General features: G+C 44.7%; 1 protein-coding gene across 3 annotated transcripts in view; it reads right to left on the bottom strand.

The window, feature by feature from the left end:
- Positions 1-1,082: 1,082 nt before the first annotated feature.
- The window catches only part of VPS39 (VPS39 subunit of HOPS complex), a 46,274-nt gene continuing 24,765 nt past the window's right edge, over positions 1,083-22,591 (bottom strand). For 2 of the 3 annotated variants that reach the window (XM_030318420.1, XM_030318422.1), the window contains 15 exons: positions 19,826-19,955; positions 12,750-12,892; positions 9,671-9,814; positions 9,052-9,193; positions 8,824-8,910; positions 8,450-8,523; positions 8,005-8,103; positions 7,293-7,410; positions 6,683-6,811; positions 5,937-6,039; positions 5,659-5,704; positions 4,604-4,753; positions 4,304-4,438; positions 3,949-4,040; positions 1,083-2,851 (listed from right to left, as the gene is read on the bottom strand). In XM_030318420.1, the coding sequence (XP_030174280.1) occupies positions 2,638-2,851; positions 3,949-4,040; positions 4,304-4,438; positions 4,604-4,753; positions 5,659-5,704; positions 5,937-6,039; positions 6,683-6,811; positions 7,293-7,410; positions 8,005-8,103; positions 8,450-8,523; positions 8,824-8,910; positions 9,052-9,193; positions 9,671-9,814; positions 12,750-12,892; positions 19,826-19,955 (1,806 nt within the window). In that variant the 3' untranslated portion in view covers positions 1,083-2,637. Of the gene's footprint in view, positions 3,163-3,948; positions 4,041-4,303; positions 4,439-4,603; positions 4,754-5,658; positions 5,705-5,936; positions 6,040-6,682; positions 6,812-7,292; positions 7,411-8,004; positions 8,104-8,449; positions 8,524-8,823; positions 8,911-9,051; positions 9,194-9,670; positions 9,815-12,749; positions 12,893-19,825; positions 19,956-22,591 lie in introns of all 3 variants that reach the window. The other variant, XM_030318421.2, reaches the window with a different exon arrangement.

The raw sequence follows: 22,591 nt of genomic DNA, 5'->3' as shown, positions 1-22,591 counted from the left end.
TGACCACCATAAGCCTCAGGCTACAGATGGTACGTGATGTCCCCTTTTCTGTGGACCACGACACTCTAGGTGGTATTTTTCCATCCAGGCAGCTTCCAGAAGAAAAGATTTCTGGGGCAGTGAGCTGATGGGAGATAATTTCTATTCTTCAACCAAGACTTAGTCATCTCCACTCTCCTCCCCAAGGCATGAGGTGGAGACTGAAAAAACAACATCCAAAAAAGAGGTGATTCAATTCCAAAACGAACACTGTAGGCAAGTTGAGACCAGAAACTCCCAGAAAAAAAGGGGATGACTGCCACTGGCCAGGCTCCAACAGGAGGGCCTATTTCTGCTTAATTTGAGCCATGAAGCCAAGACCTGTTCTGAGGTCTCAGAAATGCCTTAGTGCCGCCCCGTTGGTGGTATCCATGCACAGCATGCAGGGGACCCGTGGATCCACACCAGAGGGGCATGAGAAAGGGCGCGGAGCTGGCTGGGGCGGACACGGCAGTCTGGCGTCCCGTCTCCTGACTGATGTATTTTCTGGGCTGTACAACACTCTCTCCTGGGAGTCACAGGTCCTGTGCCTCAATAAAGCCATGCTTCTTAGTTCCAGATGCTTTTCATTCTCAAAGAACACTCAGGATGACCAGAGATGGCTAAAGAGGGGGACGGAGAAAGACCAAACTGCCTTTTTGGAGCTGGCCAAAATGGACCAACCATTCTCCACTTCTCAAACATCCTTGGGTGTATGTTTCGTGATTCTCCCGGTCAGCAGGAGCTGCAGGAAGAGGCCGTGAGGCCCTAATATGTGAAGCGCCCGGGGAGACAACTGGGATTAGCTAGAGTTCCTGTGTGTCCACCACAACTTGGTGATGTCAGAAATGTTCTATACCTGTGCTGTCACACCTTCAGCCACCACAGCCACACTAGCTGTGCTGGATGGCACAGATCGAGACACACAGGTGCCACAGGTGTTCTACTGTCTTTTCTCTCTTTGTCACGAATTGGCTTATTCTTCTCAATTCTTACCTAAATCAGTATCTTCTCATTGTTATCTCCATCATAGGACGCGTGGAAAAGAGACCCAAACAGGTTGGTTTCTTACTTTATGATGTTTATTATGAGATCCTCAAGAGTCATTACAGAGTTTCACGTCTAGCCTTCTCCACATCTCCACAGAGGGCAAAGAGGGTCCAGGGAAGGAAAAATGGAGTTTGGGAAAGCTGGATCGTTTATATATTCCAAAGGAAGAAAACACGCATTCTTTATTCTATTGCTTCAAACACATGTGCCACACAGGTCGTGGGAATGGAAGATACAAACAGAGCAAGCCAGGAAGACTGGGTCTGCATGGCGGGGCGAGCTTCTGCTGCACAGAGGAGGGCCGGCCTCATGACTTCACTGCTGCTTCCAGGGGAAGCTCCTCCGAACTGGTGCAAACAGGTCCAAGGGCAGCACTGCTTTTCATGGGCTGGCACGGCCAGCTGGGCCTGGCTCTCCTGAAGCGCTGCTCTGTCTCCCAAACCTGAGCAGTCCCCATCTGCGTGCATGATGCCGAGGGCACGCACTCTGTCCCTGCGGACCCTCCATGGACAGTGTGCCCAGGAGGAGCCTAGTCTACTACACCAGTACGTCAGCCTACAACAAAGGCCCAAAATGGCACGGTGCTGCGGGTTAAAAAGAACCGTGGCATGTCAAGGACAGGCTACTAAAACACTGTCGGGGCTGGGCACCATCACCCACCCTCATCACCATTAAAAACACAGCAGCAACAAGACTGTGCGTTGTAAACCCCACGGAGGACAGGACACAGGGCTGCTCTCCCTGTGTGTCTGCCTGCAATGCTAGACACTCCTCCCGTCTGTCTCGGATACCCGCGGGGGTGGGGAGTCTCCCTGCCCCCTCCATGGATGTGGTAGGGAGTGACTTCACAAACCCATGCGCTGCTGCCACCTCCTGCAGCGCTCTTGACTGTCCCCGGGCACCTCGCAAGCGTGCCTGACATCACATCCCTGTCAGTTCCTGATGTGAGCAGTCCTGTGTGTAGCAGAGACCCACCCACCCGCAACAAGCCAGGTGGAGAGAACAACGGCCAGGCCAAGCTGTGAGAAGTAAGCGGGCTGCACTGGCTGCAAAGGGAAAGGTGCCCAAGGCACAAAGCTCTCAGCCCACAGACTAAACCAACCTGCCCTGGGTGGCTGGTGGGTGAACCAGGAGCAGGAGGCCCCTCAGATGTCTAAGAGATATGACAGGCCATCCTTAGGGCCACCGTCACACCTGGCCCTGATGGACGGAGGATGACCCTCTCCTAAGCCTCTAAGCATAGAGCTCTCAGTCCAAGGAGGATCTATTTACAATATACCTGACAATCAATTATCGGTGTATCCTGGAAACTGAGACCTCCTCTTGCTTCTCATTTTACCTTGTTTAAAATATTAGTTATTCCTGGTGTCGGGAAAATGGGAGACAAAGCTGGGGTAGAGCAGTGAAGGGAGATAAAGGAAGAAAATAAATAGCGAGAAAGAAACGGAGACTAAAAACATAAAGGGATGAGTGGGGAGCCTCCCAGGGAGACAGAGGGAGTGGTGACTATGGAGAAATGACTGTCATCACCTAGAGAGCCAGTGTCCGGCCTGCGCAGTGAGAAGAAACCTAGGACTGCTCTCCTTCCAGACCCCAGGCCAACTGCGCAGGGGGCTCCATGCAAAGTCCTGCATGTGCCTTCACAGAAAACTCTGAATAAACAATCTCAGGGTTACGGACTCTTGAGACACTTTCCGTGATCAGGTGATTGGTGTACAAAGGCAGGACACTGCCCTTCGTCACCTCCTCCCATCCAAGCAGGTAGTAAATTCTCTGCAACTGCCTGCAACATAATGGTATATAAGGTATAGCTAATCTCTTTTTTCTATCAAAAAGCTGGTAACACCAGACCACAAGTCTGATAAATTCAGAGATGTGCCAGGGCTCAAGGTAGCCAGTAGTGTCCAAATGGGGAGACACCTGGTGGTGGAAGCAGCCCCTCATTTCTAAGGCCAGTGCTCCTTCCCCTCTCTGGGATAGCTGAACTGTCCATCTGAAGAATTCCTGGCATGCTGGGCTCAGGTGTCAGCTGGGTTTACCTCTTTGGAACAGAAGTAGTGCACGACCACGCCATTGGGGTATCTCGCAAATGCACTGTAGGGAGGGAAAGCCACTCAGGAGTGAGGACCACCTCTAAGAGAAGGCGCCTTACCCATATGCGACCCCAGAAGCGGCCCGCCCTAACCACAAGGAATGGCCCACCCTGAGGGTCTTCTGGATTTACATAGCCACCATCTCTGTCACATAACCAAACAGAGGATGAGCTCCATGCAGTTTGAAGGCATGGGAGTATTTCTTATTAAGTCATCAATGTGCAAAATGGGGCAGATAGAGCAGGACACCGGCCTGAGTCAGCACCAGCTCATGCAGATGTGACAATGCTCATTAGAACAAGTTTCAGGCCAATTCTAACAAAAGACAGAAGTAAGGTCTTTTTGGATTCTTCCACCCACATAAGAAAAAGGACAAAACACCATGCTTTGCAGGAAAGGGGATGGATTAGAATATATGCTTTGAAACACAATGTTGCTGGCTCAGGATTTTACTCAAGTCTTTTTCTTCCGGCAGAGGCACATCCTTAAAAGATAAGAACTTTCTGCCCACATACAACACACACACACCCACTGGCTACATCACAACGCATAGTTGCCAGAAGGGAAGGGCTTTATAGGCAGAAAATCAAGAGCCCCACGCCATTTCAAGTCTTTAAATCCTCAAGCCCACCCGCAAAACACAACATGGACTGCTCTCTGGAGCCTCAAGAACTAACCATGGCCAAGAGTCAGCAGCCATGCTTTCCCCCTCAGTTAAAGGGCAGAAATCCGTCCCGAGCCTGACCACTATCAAGGCTGAAACTGCATAGCTGTGAAGAAAGCTCACCTGTTCCCGATCTTCTTCTTACACACCATGCACACCTTCTCCTCGGTGATGATGCACTTCACCTGCTGGTGTAAAATCCTCTCTTCCTGCACCTGGGAGAGCAGAGCGACTGGGAGAGAAGCCCCGCCTTCCAGCACACAGAACACCAAGCAGAGGCTGGCTGGGTCTCACCTCCCAGCTCCCACAGAGGCCTCTAACTACAACACTTGCAACTAAATGTCAAGTCGGTTATTGTATCGGTTTGAGCTACAGTGTTAAAGCAACACAAAGCTCTGCTTTTGTCTACAGGGCTATGTGGTAACTATCTCTCCTACTAAAAAGTATAGCTGCACCTTAGAGTTGGGAAAATTCATACCCTCAGAAATTCCGCATGGAGAAGGTTCTTGAGCACTTGATTGAACCGTTTCTTTTGTGCATTTTCTTCCAAGACCTTTTCCAGAAAGATGCGTATATCATTAATCTGAGTGTTTGCTGGGAGAAGGTTGATGGCCTAGGGACAGGAACAGAGATGGGAACCCGGTGAAACAGAAGAGGAGTAAGCCTGAGGAAATGTCTGAAGCCACAGAGCTCTCGAATCCCAGTCCATTTCTCTGTCCTCTCCTCTCATTCAATGCTCCCCCAAGTGCCCTCCATCTTCCCGAGAAGAACTCCTGACCTTAGTGGTGTCCAGCTTGCTGTGGTGCAGCTCGAGGACCTGTAGGGCAGCCTGGAGGTTGGCTTGTGGCTCCAGCAGTTCCAGCTTGATTGGTCCCAGGCAGTGAACACTGGGGGGTGACAGGTACATCCGGAGCAGGGACAGATACACCTGTGTCTCATACAAGTACAAACCACATACGTCAGGCTGGCAGAAAGCCTCCCAGAAACCCCCCAGCATGACCACATGTAAAAGTACGAGGGGTTAGTCTGTGGTAATAGCTGACAGGGGACACTTAAAACTCATCATCTTTCACATTTTAAAAAGATTTTGGTAAAGTCAGTCAATTGCAGATGTTAAAAATTAAGGGCTGTTTTTCCTGAGAGACAAAACTCAAATGCCTTATATTTGTTAAGCATTACACTACTGACAAAATGTCAACACTGCAAAATGACTCAAAAAAGATCCCTCCAAGGAATCTGGCTTTGAGGCTGAGGCCCTATCACATTTTGGCAGAGAAGATGAACCCGAGATGAGATGTCATAATTTCCTACTGGTACCAGTAATGCAGGATTTCTCAACCTTAGCACTCAAGATTTGCAGCCGCATAATTCTTTGTTGAATTTTAGCACCCTGTTTAGCAGCAACTCTGGCCTCTACCGTCTAGATTCCAGTTACCCCCATATCCCTAGGCAGGACGATCAAAAGTGTTTCCAGACACTGACAAATCCAAGTGCATTCTAGAAGGCGCATGTAAGTGCCCCTTATCACGACCATTAGATGTTCCTTCTCAACAGGCTGATGACATAATTTACCATACAAGCTAGGACTCTTTTGAAAGTAAAGGGGCAGGGATGCTACTTATAATCACGTGGATGACAATAAGCCAGAAAATATCCCAAGCAAACCAGGATGTACGGTCACCCTGCCTCTTCCTCAATAAACACATGCAAAACCAATCAGTGATCTTAGCAATTCACACCAGTGTCACCTATGGCCAAACGAGAGAGGGTGAGGTGTACTCTGAGGGACAGTGAAAAGCGCACATGCTCCCTGGGGCCAGGGTCACTACTTACATCTTTGTTGCCATCTTTATTTTGGTCATAATGCTTGTGGCAGTACCTGCAAGGGAGAAAGTGGTGAGACAAGGCCGGAGCAGCCATGTCTAGACAGAGGTCATCAATGCTGCCTCCTGAGCAGCCTCCTGATGGTGCCACAATCGGGGGCCAGTACAGGAGGCTGGGGAGGGGGGGGGTTGGGGGGGGAGGTGGCCTTCTTAACTTCTCCCGCCTCTCCTCTCTCTGTGGGGCCAGCTGTTAGACTCCTTGGGTGGTACGTGGCAAGGTCAACGTACTCCTCCGCCATCTTTGTGTCCTTCAGGATGTGGACGTAGATGAAGAGGGCTTGCTCATGCTTCCCCATGCGCCCCAGCAGCAGTGCGCGCTCTTCTAAGAGGCCTGGGAGGAAGAAGCAGCGTTAAGTAGCCATCGCCACACTATGTAAGCACAGGCCAGGGGCTAAGCTGTTAGACAAATGGGTGACAACATTTTTATTACTTGGGATTTTGTCAAGGAGAACTGCTAAAATTTAAAAAAGGGTGGAGGGAGATATTTTAAGAGGTACTTTATCCCATCTGTTTTGTGATCACTTTTAAAATGGGTTAAGAACCCTCACCGGAAGAGACCAAGTGCATGATAAGTAAGCACTGACAGTGTGCCAAGCACTCCAGCTAAAGAAAGTTAACACTTGGTCTCTGTTCTTCCGGAGCTTATACATCAGACAAACATGTCTTTTTCAGACAAATTATGCCAGATCACAAATATTGCTAAATAATGATCTTGACCAAGAACATGTACTGATGCAATAAACAGGTTTCAACCTGGCCATCAATTACCAAGTGGTTCACACCCAGAAGAGACTCCTCTCAGTCATGGTACAAAAGTGAGTCTTCAGATGGGACAGAACAGCAGCACTGGCCTGAAACACGTGGTTTTTTCCAGGCCCAAATTTTGGGAAGACTAGGGCACTGGGGAAAAAGGGAAGAGGAGTTTTTGCATTGCCTTCTGCTGAATGGCTTCTGGCCATAAGGCAGACACTCACCATCAAAAGGGAAGTCACAGATGAGCCGGCCTGGATCATAGTAGCCAGAAATTTCCAAGAATATAAGGAGCTTCCGTCGGTATTCTCCCAGCTCACCTTCTTCCTCTCCAGCAGGAACTGGAGTTTTGCCTTTAAAGAAAACCAAACTCAATATGAAAGGATGCTATGGGGCAGCAATGTAGGGTCATCAAGAAAAATTAATGATTTCACCACAATAATCGGAAAGGGCCTCCGCAGTGGGTTCCAGTTGGACTTTTCTCAGTTTATGGTCTCTACGTGACCCCAAAACATCAGCTTGAGGTACAAAGAAAAACAAGCTGCACAAACACCCTTGTAGGCAAACCTGTTTCTTATCGGCACAGCTGTCATCTTGCAGACAAACCTGTTCCTTCCCCCACCCACAAGGGTGATGCTCAGAGATGCCCAGATCCAGACAAGGGCTTGAGTCTCCCCTGCTGGATCACTTAGCTTCCCTGGATCCTGAGGAACTTCCCACCATCTGGGCCTGCAGGGAAGAGTGGGGTCTGCTTCCCTATGCCACATGTCACCCTCGGGTCCCCAGGTCACTTCTAAAGCACAGGACCAACTGGCTGCCTATGAGAACTGGTACCTGCAGGGAAGGAGAGGAGATACTCCTTCATCAGACCTTGCACCTTCTCACAGTACAGCTGGATTAGGCAGTTGTGGAACTGAGAGCCTGTCTCCTCCCAAACGTGGATGACATGTTCCTGAGGCAAAACACAGGTCAATCTGGTACCCTCTGCACTGTGACCCAGTTCCGTCACCCAGTCTCCCTCACATTTGTAAGGGCCAACAGGTCCCATCCAGATTGTTCCCTAATTAAGCGATAGCTCTTTTAAAACCACCAGGAAGTTTTAGAATACAACCTACAAACATCAGAGATTATTTTCTTGATTTGCAATCTAAGCTCCTTTATTAATTTTGTCCCATGATCCTCTAAACTCTCACATCAGCCCACGGAGTTAAGGTTAAACAGCTGCATTCTAGTACTTAAAACCAATGTGGTTGTCCTGTGGTCACTGCTGAGTGGCTGTACAAACGTGGCCTAGAGAAGTTTTTCTCGAGCGTCATTCTTTTATTCCTCTGTACTTTACCTAGATTTAGAAGGCACTCATCAAAAAATTACATTTCCAGCTTCATCTACCAAGATCTCTTTCTTCAGAGGATGCTGAAATCATCTTCCTTACATTCTTACCAATCCCAAGTGACACAAGCCCCAATCCAAATTGCCCAAGAACTAACCCATGTGGTCCTGGATCCCATGTTTAAAGGTTTTTAGTTCAGCCCAAAAAAGATCTTACCAGATAAGGAATAGCCAGACTCTTAAAATTCTCCACCAAGAAGCCAAGCACTCGGTCTCGCGGCAGGGACTCTACCTCTGGGAGATCTTCGGTAAATATCTGTGGGAACAAACCTGAGTTCCAGTGGTGGAACGATCTGTCTGCATTGCCACCAAACACACACACACACACACACCCAGGTGGAGGGGTCAAGTGGACTTCTGAAGGCGGAAGGGTGTGCAAGATGGCACCTGTAGCTAGTGCGACAGCCTAGATCGCAGATCCCCCAGTGTCTGTGCAAGGCTTTCTGTGCTACATTACACTGCTGTCTAGTATTTCCCAGTCTACTCCTCTGAACACCAGAGAAATTGCATGAATCCTCCCTCCCTCTTCATCTGCCACTGCCCTAACTAGAATCAGGACCAAGCATGGTACTAGATAAACCCAAGACACCCCTGTGACCTACCTTCAGGCCATCCTCTGGGAAGTCTCGCAGCACCCACACTGAGTAGGAAAAAATCAAATGCAAGTTTTCTGTGCCTGGAGGGGAAAGTTAACAGGTGAAGCCCACCTGCCCATAGGACCGGGAAGGCAGGTGCACAGGTTGCCCCAGAATTTACTTTCCAGGGATAGTTCTGTCCAAGCACCAGTCACCTAGGGCTGCTTGGCCCTACTGGACTGTCACAGTTCCACCACAGGAGGGCTTTTACCCTAAAGTAAAAACAAAGCTGGGCGAACACAAGAGAGAGAGGGCACTGACCAGCCAGAATCAGAAATGGAGGGAGACTGGGTCCATTGGAACACAATCCTTTCCCACTTCCCTTTCAAAGCTGGACTTACCCAAATGTTGCAGATACTGCACGGTCCTCTCATGGCCTTTCAGAGGGGAGTTTGCTTTCTTGGACTGGTCCACCAGCACCTGCAGAGCTGGCCATGAAGCCCAAAAACAAGGTCATAAGCCTCTTCCAGAAGGTGCGTCCCCATGGGAGAGTTATCACACCATCAGTAGGCTTCCCCGATCTACATGTAAGAGACCCTCCCAAATGAGAGGAACCCTCATCCAGCCACCTTTCTCGTGGAGCCCCTTCTTCTCATACAGGATTATCAGTTCGCTGTACTTGTGCGCCTTCTTCAGCACATGCTCACTCTCTTCGATGTGGCAGTGATTGTTCTCCAGGCGCAGCAGAGGGGCCACCAGGGCCACGTTCGTCTGCAGATGAAGCAGGACTTCAGCAGAAAGTCCTGCTTCATGGAGGAGCCCCCACCCCACTTAGCCTAGGCCTGCCTCAGGCTGAAAGGCCAGAGTGTCAACACAAGCAAGAGAAGGCAAACCACCCTTTTTCAGGACTACAGGTAGTGGCTTTTACGGCATCATGCTCGTTCACACAACAGATGTTAATGTTCTGGAGGGGAGTGGGGGAAAGAAGGTGATGCATTCAGGAAACACTGCCCCCATCCATCCTGTAGCACTAACCCCAATCTTACCAGAGACCAGCCCACTGCAAATTCTGGGGCAATATCTTGCCTTATCCTCTTAATTCCAAGAAGCTCACAGGTGTCATGAAAAGACCAGGTGGTTCCCATCATCAAACATTTCACTTTTACTAGTGGCAAGTACCCCAAAGTAGCATTTTCCCAGTTTCAGCAGACTGGGAATTGTTGGTACCCGAATGCCTGGAGGACTCACATGCAGGTAGCACTTGAGCAAGGTGGTGTCGATGATTTGCAACAGCTTCTTCTTGGATTTAATGGTGGGAGTGCCTTCCATAAGCGGGGAGGTGCTAGACTGGTGATCAGAGTCATTCAGCTTCTTTACCAGTTGGCTTCGTTTCTGCGAAGGCCCAAAACTGTAGGGTCAAGGCCAGGACTAAATCATCCTTATCACCTGAGCTACCAGGTAATTCCAAAGACCTCCAAAACAGTTCACATATCCACCTTGATCTCACATTAGGACATAATTTTTATTAGGGATCAAAACAGATGAATGCCAAATTGCCACAGATACAGTAACAATTATTGACTGGGTAGTTACTGCACACCAGGCACTACGCCAAGAACTTTATGTTACCTTATTTTAAATCTAAAACAAATGCAAGTATTATTCTCCCCACTTACAAGTGAAGAACCCAAAGCATGGATGTTACATCTCTCACAAGCAGCAGAGGCGAGTTTCAAATTAGGGTCTAATCCCAAAGCCCATGTTCTTCTTCTTCTTCTTCTTCTTCTTGTTTGAATCAACTTTACTGAGGTAGAAGTAACATACAATAAAATGTGTCCTTTAAAAGTATGAGATCCATTCTGACGGACACACGTGTGCATGTAACCACGACTCCAATCAAGGAACAGAACATTTCTATTAACCCGGAAAGTTCCCTTGCGTTCTTCTGAAAGGATCCCACCCCTTACACCACTGATCTGATTTCTATCATGAGAGATTAGTTTTTCCTATTCTAGAACTTCATATAAACAGAATCATCTGGTTTGTATTATCTTGTGTCTGGCAGTGCCCACAGTCTTATCCGCTCCATCGTCTCTCTGGCATAGTAACAGTGTCAGTTAACTTCACACATTCCAAATCTCAGTAGAGAAGTCCAGGGAAAAGTGTGTGCTTGGAGTCTTAATGCAAGACAGTGGCAATAGAGAGCCTTTATCACCACGGGCTTAGGAGACGGTCCGCCCTAGGAACATTTCTCACTTGGCACAGCCGCATGAGCTCTGCAGGGTGCAGACAGAGGCATGTCTGTATGTTCTTTGCAGGCCACCAGCCACAGCTGGATAGCCCTGGAGCCCAAGGTCAAGGAAATGCCAAGGCCATGCATGCCTGATCAGACCCAAAGGACATTTACTAACCCAGAAGCAGGTGGCTTACAATTGCCTAGCAGTGATTCTCAGGGCCTGGCCAGGGGACGCCTTACAGAGGTCTTCAGAATATATAAGGGGAAAACATTTGCTAAGTTCTCTGACTCTGGGTGAGTGCCCAGGAAATTAATAGTAACCCTTTGTGAGAGAAGTTCAGGGTGAAAAGTCTTTAATGGAAACATTAGTTTCAGTGTTTACCTGAAAATTTCACTTACCAATCCATAACAGTAAACTGAAAAATAAACTTAAATCTAAATACTCCCTCTAAAAAAAATCATGTTATAGAAGAATACTTATTGATAGGAAAGAACTTTCTCAGTATACAGCCAGATTTTTAAAAAGTATGCTAAATTTTAAAAAGTAAGCTATAAAACAACTTTAGTTTGATATCCACTGGCAATGATAATCCAATAAGTAAATTTTTTAAAAACTGAATTCACAAATACATATAGGAACATACCTCAGAGACACTGTGGATTTGGTTCCAGACAGACCACTTCAATAAAGTGAACATCTCAATAAAGCAAGTCAAATGAATTTATTTCACACTGCATACAACGGTATGGTAGTATTATGTCTAACAAAATAATGTACATATCTTAATTTAAACATACTTTATTGCTAAAAAATGCCAACTATCATCTGAGCTTTCAGTGAGTTGTAATCTTTTTGCTGGTGGAGGGTCCTGCCTCGACGTTGATGACTCAGGGTGGGGGTAGCTGTGGCAATTTCTTAAAATAAGACAGTAATGAAATCTGCCACATCAACTGACTCTTCCTTTCAAGAATGATTTCTTGGGGGGCACCTGGATAGCTCAGTAGGTTAAGCAACCGACTTCGGCGCAGGTCATGATCTCATGGTTTGTGAGTTCGAGCCCCACGTTGGGCTCTGTGCTGACAGTTCAGAGCCTGGAGCCTGCTTTGGATTCTGTGTCTCCTTCTCTCTCTACCCCTCCCCTGCTCACACTCCGTCTCTCTCTTTCTCTCTCTCAAAAATAAATAAAGACTTTAAAAGAAAAAAAGGAATGGTTCCTTGGGATGCCTGGGTTGCTTAGTCGGTTAAGCATCTGACTTTGACTCAGGTCTTGATCTCGCGGTTCATGAGTTCAAGCCCTGCATCGGGCTCTGTGCTGACAGCCTAGAACCTGGAGCCTGCTTTGGATTCTGTGTCTCCCTCTCTCTCTGCTCCCCTCCCGCTCATGCTCTGTCTCTGTCTCTCAAAAATAAACATTAAAAAAAAAAAATTAAAAAGACCAATGATCACAGATCATAATTATAAATAATAATGAAAAAGTTTGAAATATTGTGAGAATTACCAAAATGTGACACAGAGACACGAAGTGAGTAAATGCTTTTGGAAAAATGGTGCCGACAGACTTGCTCAATGCTGGGTTGGCACAAACCTTTAATTTGTTTAAAAAAAAAAAAGCATCTGTGAAGCGCAATAAAGAAGGTTAGTGTGGCTCTAAAGATCTAGAAGGACAATAATATAATGATTACTTTTCTCTGGGTGGGAGAGTTATCAGTGATTTGCACTTTTGCTTTATATTTTCCTGGGGAAAGCACATATTTTTCCACAAGTATATATGCTCCAAAAAAGTGTTTCAAAAAAATTATTATTTTCTATCAACTAAAATTTATTCTTTTTAGTTCCTTTAACACCTTAGCGTAAATTTACCAGAAATCAAGTAAATTTCCTGGTATTAAGATTTGGCAACAAATAGCTCAATGGTATTAATGAACAGGGAGATGAAGGAGAATGAAATGTGTGAGCCCACCGTGATTGCTACAGGATTCATTTACAGAATATGCCTGTGGTTTAGAGAAGGCCCTCACTTCCACGTCATAGAAAAGCAGGTTCTAGAAGTCCCAGGCAAACTCTTCCACACACCTCTGTACTATACCTACCTGTGTCAGGTAGTCAATCAGAGCTAAGTGTGCCTTCTCCAATTCAGCCCCCGAGAGCACAGGCAGTGGGTTAGGGTACTGTAGCTGTTTCCTGTAGTCTGTGGGCAGCAGGTCCGGGTACAGGCCCATCACATGGGTAGGATCTAAACGGAAGGTAAACGTGATTGCCCAGGAAGAATCATGTAGCAATTTAAGGAGCCAATAAAATGAGACTATTATTATGGCAAAATAAGTTCCAGACTGATTTTTTTTTGAGGACTTTTTTTTTTAATCTTTTAAGTAATCTCTACACCCAACATGGAGCTTGAACTCACAACTCTGAGATCAAGAGTCACATGCTCCACCAACTGGAGCCACCCAGGCTCCCCCAAGATAGCCTTTTTTAAAAAAGGAATGACTCCAAGTTCATAACGACTCAATGAGCTATATACACTTACATAATTTGAGCACTATTTATATTTCACCAAACCATCACAAAAATGGCTTGACTCTACATTCCATTCATGGACACATACACATATGCAGAATTCGAACTGAAAATTTATGAGCTCTCTGAAAATGGAGAAAAACTTTTCCAGGAAAAACTGATAAGGCAATTAAAGTTGAAAAGATCAATGACCTTATCTGTCAAAAAAGGAATATTACTAAAACAAATGGCCAAACGATAGGCTAGGGCATATATTTGCAGCATATATGGCAAGAGATTAAGTTGATTATATAAAACAAATCCACACAAATTGGTAAAAAAAAAAAAAAATTCATTTGATGAACAGGCAAAAGACATGAATATCTGACAAGAAAATAATATAAGTAAGTGGGAAAGCATTTTGTTACGTTAAGAATCAAAACAGTACAGGGAGTCTTGGGGGGTTCAGCTGGTTAAGTTTCTGACTTCGGCTCAGGTCATGATCTCATGGCTCGTAGGTTCAAGGCCCACTGAGCTGTCAGCACAGAGCCTGGAGCCTGCTTTGGATTCTGTGTCTCCCTCTCTCTCTGCCCCTCCCTGCTCGTGTTCTGTCTCTCTCTCTCAAAAATAAAAAAAAAAAAACAGTAAAAAAATTTAATAAAAGAAAACAGTACACACTAAAAACATGTACACATTTTTATATCCATTTAATTAGTAGAAAAAAAATTTATATTATACTACCCAGTGCTTGAAATATTATGAAACTGAATCCTTTTTACACTGTCAAGGCAAAAAATACTGCTACCTCAATAAGGAAAAAAGCACCTGGACCCACTAATCCCACTTCTAGGAGTTCACTCTAACAAAATAGTCTACAAATGGGAGGGGGAAAACACATCTGAATGAACAGGTAATGTTATCATCATTATTTGCAACGATGCAATTCTGGAAACAATGTGGAATTTCTTCAGCAGCAGAAATAAGAACGTATTTTTCATTCGACTAAGAGATTATAATGCAATCATCACAAATTATAATTATGAAGGGCACACAGCAACATGAAAAAACGCTCTAACAATTTTACGTGACAAAAGCTATAAAAGAGTACACCTTTATGATTATAATTACATTAAGACGTGGACATGTGGAAAAAGTTTGGATGAAAAGGAGACAAAATGAGAGTCAAGGCTAGATCTGGAGTAAGCTTTGTTTCCTTTAACACCTTAATAATGTTTTGTACTAGCATCACTTTATTTTCATTAAAAAAAAAATTTTTTTTAAAGTTGGAGGAACATGAGAAGGCCAGGTCCCTTCTGTAAGGAGGCGAGCACCACGCAAACAGACCAGAAGAGAAATGCTACACAGCCCTGAACCCTCCAGGACCCATATCATCCCCAAGGAACCTGTGTCTGGCCACAAAATTTCTGCCCAGCCAGGAAGACCGTGTTCCTCAAAATCAGAGAATCATGATAATGTGAGGAAGACACTCGTGAGAAGCAGCACCTGAATGGCCAAATGGGACAGTTGACAGTTGTACGTGGTGGCCACACAGAAACACAGTCTGAGGAAAGAAGACGACTGTTGGGGAGCTGGAAGGAAGGGTGGCCCACAATGTGAGCCTCCATCAGCCTCCTGCACCACAGTGTGCGTCTACAAACAGGGCTCTGATGGTGTCACTGTACTTAAAACCGTGTGCCCAAAGCCAATCACCCAAAGCCTCCAATATGATGTCTGAACTCCCTTGCAGCATTCAAGGTCCTCTGAAATTTGGCCCCAGCTTCTCCTTCTAGTGTGATCTATCCAGTGCCACAAACATCCCACTGAGCTGTGGTTCACAGATCCTCAGACACAACTGTGTCTTCCTGCCACCTGCCTTCCTTTACACTCTCCTTTCCCCTGTATCTTCCAGGGCCCAGGTCACCTCCTCTCTCCCCTCCTCTTGAGACCTCCTGACTCAGTTCTCCACGAGCCTGAAGACCTATTTCACGCTTATTCCAATGTTTTACTGAGCAGTTTTACATGCAACCTCTTTATGGACACACAACATGTCTTATTTATCCGAGAAGCCCAGGACTGAAGGCAGAGCTGGTGCTGACCAGGCTTATCCGATCTGCCTTTGGGCTGAGTCCAGGATTATGCCACACATCAAATCCCCAGTAATACAGACCAATAATTAACAATGGGATTATATTTCTTATACAGAACAAATGATACAGATCAACTCTGTTCTGGCCACAGGGATCTGGCTGCTCCCTGAACATTTCAACCTCACTGCCTTTCCACTAGCCATTCCCTCTGCCTGCAGAGCACCTCCCCAGACGTGTGCCTGCTTCAATAGCTTCCTTCAGTCCCTAACTTCTCAGAGATGCCTTCCCTGATCATTTAATCTCAAATTTCAATGCTAATTCCTATCTTCAGTACTCCTTACCCCCCTTCTCCTGTTTTATTTTTCTTAGGACTTACCACTTCCCAACATATTATAATTTTGCTTGTTTATTTCGTTGTCTGCCCTGTCTCCATCAGAATATAAGCGCACGACATGGTATCCAGAATTGTCTTCAGTGCATGGTAGAAGCTTGATAAAATTTTTGTTGACTGAATAAGTAACGAATATACTATGTGAACCAATTCAACAGGCTCAATTTCAAGATCTAGATATGGGCTTCAAGAAATATAAAAATTATCTTATTCGTATCATACTCAACCACTCAAGACTCCAAAACCCCAGGCCCTCAATGCAGTGTGTGTTCTTATCAAGCCATCATGCAAATACCGGTAGCACTTACCTTTCTACTTTGCATTAGAGCTTTTTATGTACAAGTTGTGGATTACCACAAGGAAATACTGCTAAAATACTGGTTCTTAAACATCTTTAGGATCTAAAACATCTTAAAGAATTTGATAAAAGGTCCTGATCCTCTATCTAGAAAAACCCACACATGAAAAAATTTTTCTATCAAGTCTAGGGTGGTTTATAGATTTGGTAAAGACCACTCACAGGTCCCATGTCCCCAGTGGCAGGAGACACAGCTTCTTCCTGACTCATAAAAGCTAGAAATAGGACACCCTTGTAAGAAGCCTATCCGTGGAACACAGGAAAGGAAAGGGCAGGAAAGCAAACCTGGGCCCAGTCCATCCTATACTAGAGGGATGAAAGGACACTGGGCCCGGTAGTATTATATTCCAGCCATTTGAGACTTTTCTGCAGCCTGGCCTCGCTCTGGCTCAGAACATGCCTCCACAAAACTTCCTTTTGCTCCCATTCTGTACTCTTGAAGCATTCTTCTGACTTAGCATCCCAGGTACACTCTTTTCTGCTACAACCTGAGTTTCTTTCATGTGAATTAGTTCATGCACAGTTGGTAAGTGGGAGAATGAGATCATTATGAGGCAAAAATTGTGTCTGTTTGTATGCAAATTTCCCCAACTTGTTAGTGTTTTCAAGTGACCAGACAAGCTTCCTCATAATTAAAGAGAAAGCCTAATTATACTGGGAGACTTAAGAAAGGACTGAAAAGTGACCTTTTTTAGCCCAAGGAGTGGCTGGTTAGTAGCTTCGAAACCGCTACACTTTTTATTAAGTTAAACCACCTGCAAAAGCTGAGAGTCAAAATGAAGCAAAGATGTTCTCCCCATATTAATTATTTGAGGGCTTATAAAGAAGTCTATATCCAGGATGAGACGCTTTATTTTGATGAAACTAGTTTCTATTAGAAGCAAATATTCTCAAAGATTTGTATCTCAAAGGAGAAAGCACAGCCCCAGGATTCAAGATTGCCAAGCACTGTCATGCTGGGTACCAACACCAGTGGGAATTTAGTTTTAGTAGGACCATTATTGTTTTAATTAGTGTTCCACTTACAAAGTTGCCTGTCTTGAGTGGTCTGCCCCAATCCCATTTTTCCCACAAGCCTTGTTATGTCCCATTAAGGATTTATTTATTTTAAACTTTGAGAGAGAGAGAGAGAGAGAGAGAGAGAGACAGAAACAGAGACAGAGAACAAGCGAGCAGGAGAGGGGCAGAGAGAGAGAATCCTGTGCTGTCAGAGCACAGGCCAACACGGGGCTCAATCTCATGAACCGTAAGATCATGACTTGAGCCGAAATCAAGAGTCAGATGCTTAACCGACTGAGCCACCCAGGCGCCCCTACACGAGTTATTTATTATAGAATATAAGGTTTTGCAGAACCACATTCAAAGTATCATAACAAAATGCCTGTACCTCAATACACATAAAAAAGAGCGCCCTGGGTGCCCTGTATGAATATTCTAGCCACTGGAAAGAGATCTGGCCTCTCTACTGTAAATAAATAAAGGGATATTCTGTTAATATATTGGTCTCATGTGATTTTCGTCAGGGTCAGACTATACTGGTAGTCCGATGATCTCTGGATATACTAAGAACATCCACTTCTGGACCTGAGGACCAGACCTTAGTCTGAGGTCAATGGAGATGCTGCCCACTAGACAACATCACCACCAGCACACATCTCCTCCTGCCACTGGTAAGGGTCCACTTGGGCCTTAGATCCCTACGAGACTGTTCTTTGAAAGCAGAATTTGTCTGGTTATAGTTACTTGGAGCCCAGTGAAGTGCACTGCACTGTATGTATTTGTGGAATGAATAAATTAAAAGATAATAACTTCATTAAGACTGACTTTAAAGCTTTAGGATTGGGGTTCAATTATCATTGGTACATAGAAAAAGTACCAAGTTACTATGGCATTTATAGCTTATTATTCCAGTGTTTTCCCAAAGAGCTGGTAGAACACTGAAAATAAATGTCCCAAATGAGTTCATTCAGAGGAAGGATGGTACAAATTTATTGATTCAGGTTGCCCAGCTTTCACCCCTCTTCTTAAATAGGTAAGCTCCTTCTTCCATACCACATGTGGTCTTGGAGAATAGTTCTAGGCACCTACATTTGCCTTCAGAAGCAAAGGGTAGCCACAACCTCTTTCCCCACCCCTAGTAAAGTCAGAAGGTGTGAGACTATGACCCAATCCTGTTCAATTAGATACCCTTAATCTTGAGAAAGTGACTCAAGGATGACAAGCAGTTATGGTACACACCAACAAAGATCACAGCCTACATGGTTCTTTTATGTAATGTTGATACTCCTCCAGCAAGAGGTAGGGTCTGTGTTCCCCTGCCTTGAACACATAAGAATATGGCAGAAGTGACTATGATAAAAGGCACTGAGGCTTCCACTGAGGTCTCTTGGATTGCTCACACCAGGAAAAGCCAGTCACTAGGAATGAGGACACTCAGAGGGACTCACTTGGGTAAGTACTGAGGCCTCCAGCTCACAACCAGCACCAACTTGTCAGCTATGAGAATGAGCCACTCTGGAAGTAGATCCTCTAGCCTAGTCAGGACTCCAGACGAAGATAGCCAAGCCAACATACAACTACAACCACACGAGAGATCCCAAGCAATAACTGCCTAGCTGATTCCTTCCCACATTCCTAACCATAACACATACCGGGAGAGATAACAGATGATTTGTTATTTTATGCCACTAAGCTTTGGGGTGATTTGTTACATGGCATTAGATAGCTAATACAAGCTGGTGAGGGGCAATTTTCATTGAGGATGTGGTAACAGGCAGTAGCAACAGCTCAGGAAGTAACAGTGCCAGTGGAGGACTGCTCAGCCTGTCCTGGTTCCAAAGGGATTGCTGTCCAGCTTCCTGCTTCTTGTTGGGAGGTTCTCCGGAGCTCCCTTGGTTCCTATCATTCCCAAGCCTGGTCTCCATTAATTTTGTGTCTACCTACCATTCTCCTAATATTCCAAGAAATCACGCTTCATTTATCCAGATACTGCTTTAATTAACCAGAACTGGTCTCCATTGCTCACAACCAAGAACCTTAACTGATACAGGGAGTTATCTTCAGCTCATTATTGGCCAATGATGAGGGAAGGAGAAAAAAAGGCAAAACAAAAGAAGGGATAAATATTATATAGAGTCAAACCAAGTATATATAAACGGACCTAAATTAAGCCAAAATAGAGTATACAGAAACAAAACAATTTAATACTAACAACAAGCTAACTTTATTTGGCATTTATCCTGTACCATGCACTGTTCTAAGCACTTTACATAATCTTCACAATGCTTTAAGTATTATTATTCACCTGCTTTGCAGAGGAGAAAACTGGAACACAGAGAGGTCCGCTAACTTTGCCTGAGGTCAACAGTCCGACTCCAGCGTACCTGCCCCTCACAACCATGTTCTAATGTCTAGAGAGTTTGTAGGTCTCTGAGAACAGGAAGGGCTTTGCAGCACTGCCTTGTGTGACTCTCAAAAGTAACCTACTGTTTAATCCTACTAAGCTCAGGTCAGGGACGTTTGCCTAGAACAGCATTCAATAAATACTAGATGACTGAATACACACTTGTTCACTTGAATTACTTTCTGTTTTCTTTCTCTAATGGCAAGGGTAAACCATTGTGGGCAACTGGAAGTCTGTGTTTATGGGTGAGACCAGATGCACAAGATGAGGGCTGTAAATATATAACCTGTGGTCACCCACCAGATCCTGTGAGGCATGAGGATCAACTGACATGAGCACTGGTCTCAGATGTCTAGTATCACTTCTTCTGTGCTTTCCAGTTTCCCTTCCCTCCATGAAGTCCTTATCCCAGGGCCATACCCGCTTGTTACCTGTGCCAAGCTTAGCAAAGACCTGCATGGACTCATCAAAACGCTTCTGGCAGAAGAGGTTGAAGGCATACAAGTTCTTAATGTGATGGATCTGTTGCTGCTTTTCACTGTCGGAATCATCTTTCATTTCCTAGTAAGACAGCAGAATAGGTAAGAGTTCACTCACTCACCAAATATTTATTCAGTATATACTAGGTATTAGACACTCCCTATGAGGTCCACATACCAAAGTGTATAAGACAGCCACATGGCATCTGCCCTCATAGACTGCCCTGATATTCTAACCAAAAGACTGAGAAGAAATTATGTAATTAAAATATAACTGGGTTTCCACAAAATATGTGTGACCCGTATTCCTGAAAATTGTCAAGGTCATGAAAAATAAGGAAAGATTAAGAAACTGTCACAGATCAGAGGTCACTGAAGACATACAACAGCTAAATACAACGTGATTTCTGGACTTGAAACTGGAACAGAAAAAGGGCGTTACGTTAATGGAAAAACTGGTGAAATCTGAGTCAAGTCTAGAGTTTAGTTTAAAAACACAAAAAAATCGAAACCAAAACAAAACAGGGTGAGTGATGACAGAAGCACATGGGAGGGGTATCTAGTCTAGTCTGAGCAGTGGGTCTGAGAAGGACACCAAGAGGAATGTGGACTAAGACATAGGCTGAGCTGGAGTTAACCAGGGGAGTCTGGGCAGCTGACAGATGGAAGGGAAGAAGAGTGTGTTTTCCCAGCAAAGAGGACAGCACGTGTGTAAGGCCCTAATGTGACAGAGGGAACCCAGGCATGCTCAAGGATCAAAGGACATTTAACGTAGCTGGCACAGTAGGGACAGGTGCTGTTCACAGTAAGCTATTTATTATTTTTGTTTCTCCCTTATAACCCTTCATTCCCCTTATATTCTTTTAAACCCATCTTTAGGTTTAATTTCTTCCTTCAAACTGTCTTTCCATTTTTCCCTTCTTTTCCTTTCCTTGTGCCATCTATTGCCTTGTCTAGACCACCATCACCATGCGGCCACACCTGGTCTAAGCCCTCTTGGGTGCTTTACAGGCTTTCAACACCTGGCACAGCCTCCTTATCTGGATTATTCCCAGACATTCAAGCATCACCCTCTGCTCCAGTCAGGATGGGCTCCAAATGGTTTCCACACTTGTTTTCACTTCTTCAACTTCCTCAGGCTCTTAGCATTCTCTGTTTCCTCACCTGATTCTGATCTATTCAGAAAGGGTCCAACCTGGGGAATGCCATGTCCAGCCCACAGGGAACTGTCCCTTGGCTAAAATTTTGCTCCATGTTTTGCCAATGGTAAAAACTTTAGTATGTTAATTGTCCTCTGAAAGTTTCATGTAGTTCTTTAATTTCTTTACAGAAAAAATAGGTTCCTCAAGAGCGAAGATGGTATTAACCAACCTTCTTTCATCACAGCACAGGATACCTACTAAGCACAAGTCCAGAAAAGAGAAGGAGAAATGGAAACCCACTTCTACCTTCTCCACTGAAGATTAAACACACAACCTGCAGTAGGAAGATCACTGAAAAGACCCAAGATCTTCCTGTGGAGAAAAATAAGATACTAAAAAAGCTATGCGCTGCATCATACCCTTTAAAGTTCAAAAACTAAATACATATTCTAGCACACAGATATATGTAAATGATTAAACAAGAAGCAACTTCTTAAAATTTAATTACAGGGGCGCCTGGCTGGCTCAGTCAGTTAAGCGTCTGACTCTTGGTTTCGGCTCAGGTCATGATCTCACAGTTCGTGAGTTCAAGCCCCACATCCGGTTCCACGCTAATAGTGCTGAGCCTGCTTTGCAATCTCTCTCTCTCTTTCTCTCTGCTTCTCCCTGCTCATGCTCTCTATCTCTCTAAATAAATAAATAAACTTAAAAAGAATTTTTAAATTTAATTCCAGTACAGGGATGCCTGGGTGGCTCAGTCGGCTGAACATCCGACTCTTGATTTCAGCTCAGGTCATGATCTTAGGGTTGTGGGATTGAGCCTCACATTGGGCTCTGCAATGAGTGTGGAGCCTGCTTGGGATTCTTTCTTTCTCTTTCTCTCTCTCTCTCTCTTTCCCTTTGCCACTCTCCCCACTTGCACTCTCTAAAAATAAAAAATAATAATAAAAAAAACATTTAAAATTTACTTCCAGTACAATTAACGTAGTATTATATTAGTTTCAGGTGTACAATATGGTGAGTTGACAAATCTATACAATACTCAGTGCTCATCACGATATGTGTACTCTTTTTTAAAAATGTTTATTTATTAGAGAGTACATAGATGCACACATATGTATGGGAGGGACAGAGAGAATCTCAAGCAGTCTCCGTGCTCACACAGGGCTCAATCTCATGAACTGTGAGATCATGACGTGAGCCAAAATCAAGAGTCTGATGCTTAACCAACTGAGCCACCCAGGCACCCCATGATACGTGTACTCTTAATCCCTTTCACTTATTTTCCCTCATCTACCCACCCCTCTGATAACTACCAGTTTGTTCTCTATAGTTAAGAATCTGTTTTTGTGGTTTGTCTCTTTTTTTCTTTGGTCTTTTGCTTCTTAAATTCCACATATAAGTGGAATCATACGGTATTTGTCTTTCTCTGACTGACTTATTTCACTTAGCATTATACTCTCTAGATCCCTCCATGTTGTTGCAAATGGCAAGATTTCATCCTTTTTATGGCTGAAAAATATTCCATTATGTATATATACCACATCTTCTTCATCCACTCATCTATCAATGGACA

The sequence above is a fragment of the Lynx canadensis genome, chromosome B3 (genome assembly GCF_007474595.2).
Source record: "Lynx canadensis isolate LIC74 chromosome B3, mLynCan4.pri.v2, whole genome shotgun sequence".
NCBI lineage: Eukaryota > Metazoa > Chordata > Mammalia > Carnivora > Felidae > Lynx > Lynx canadensis.
The sequence above is the reverse complement of the archived record's forward strand: the minus strand, read 5'-3'. Positions and strand labels throughout refer to the sequence as shown.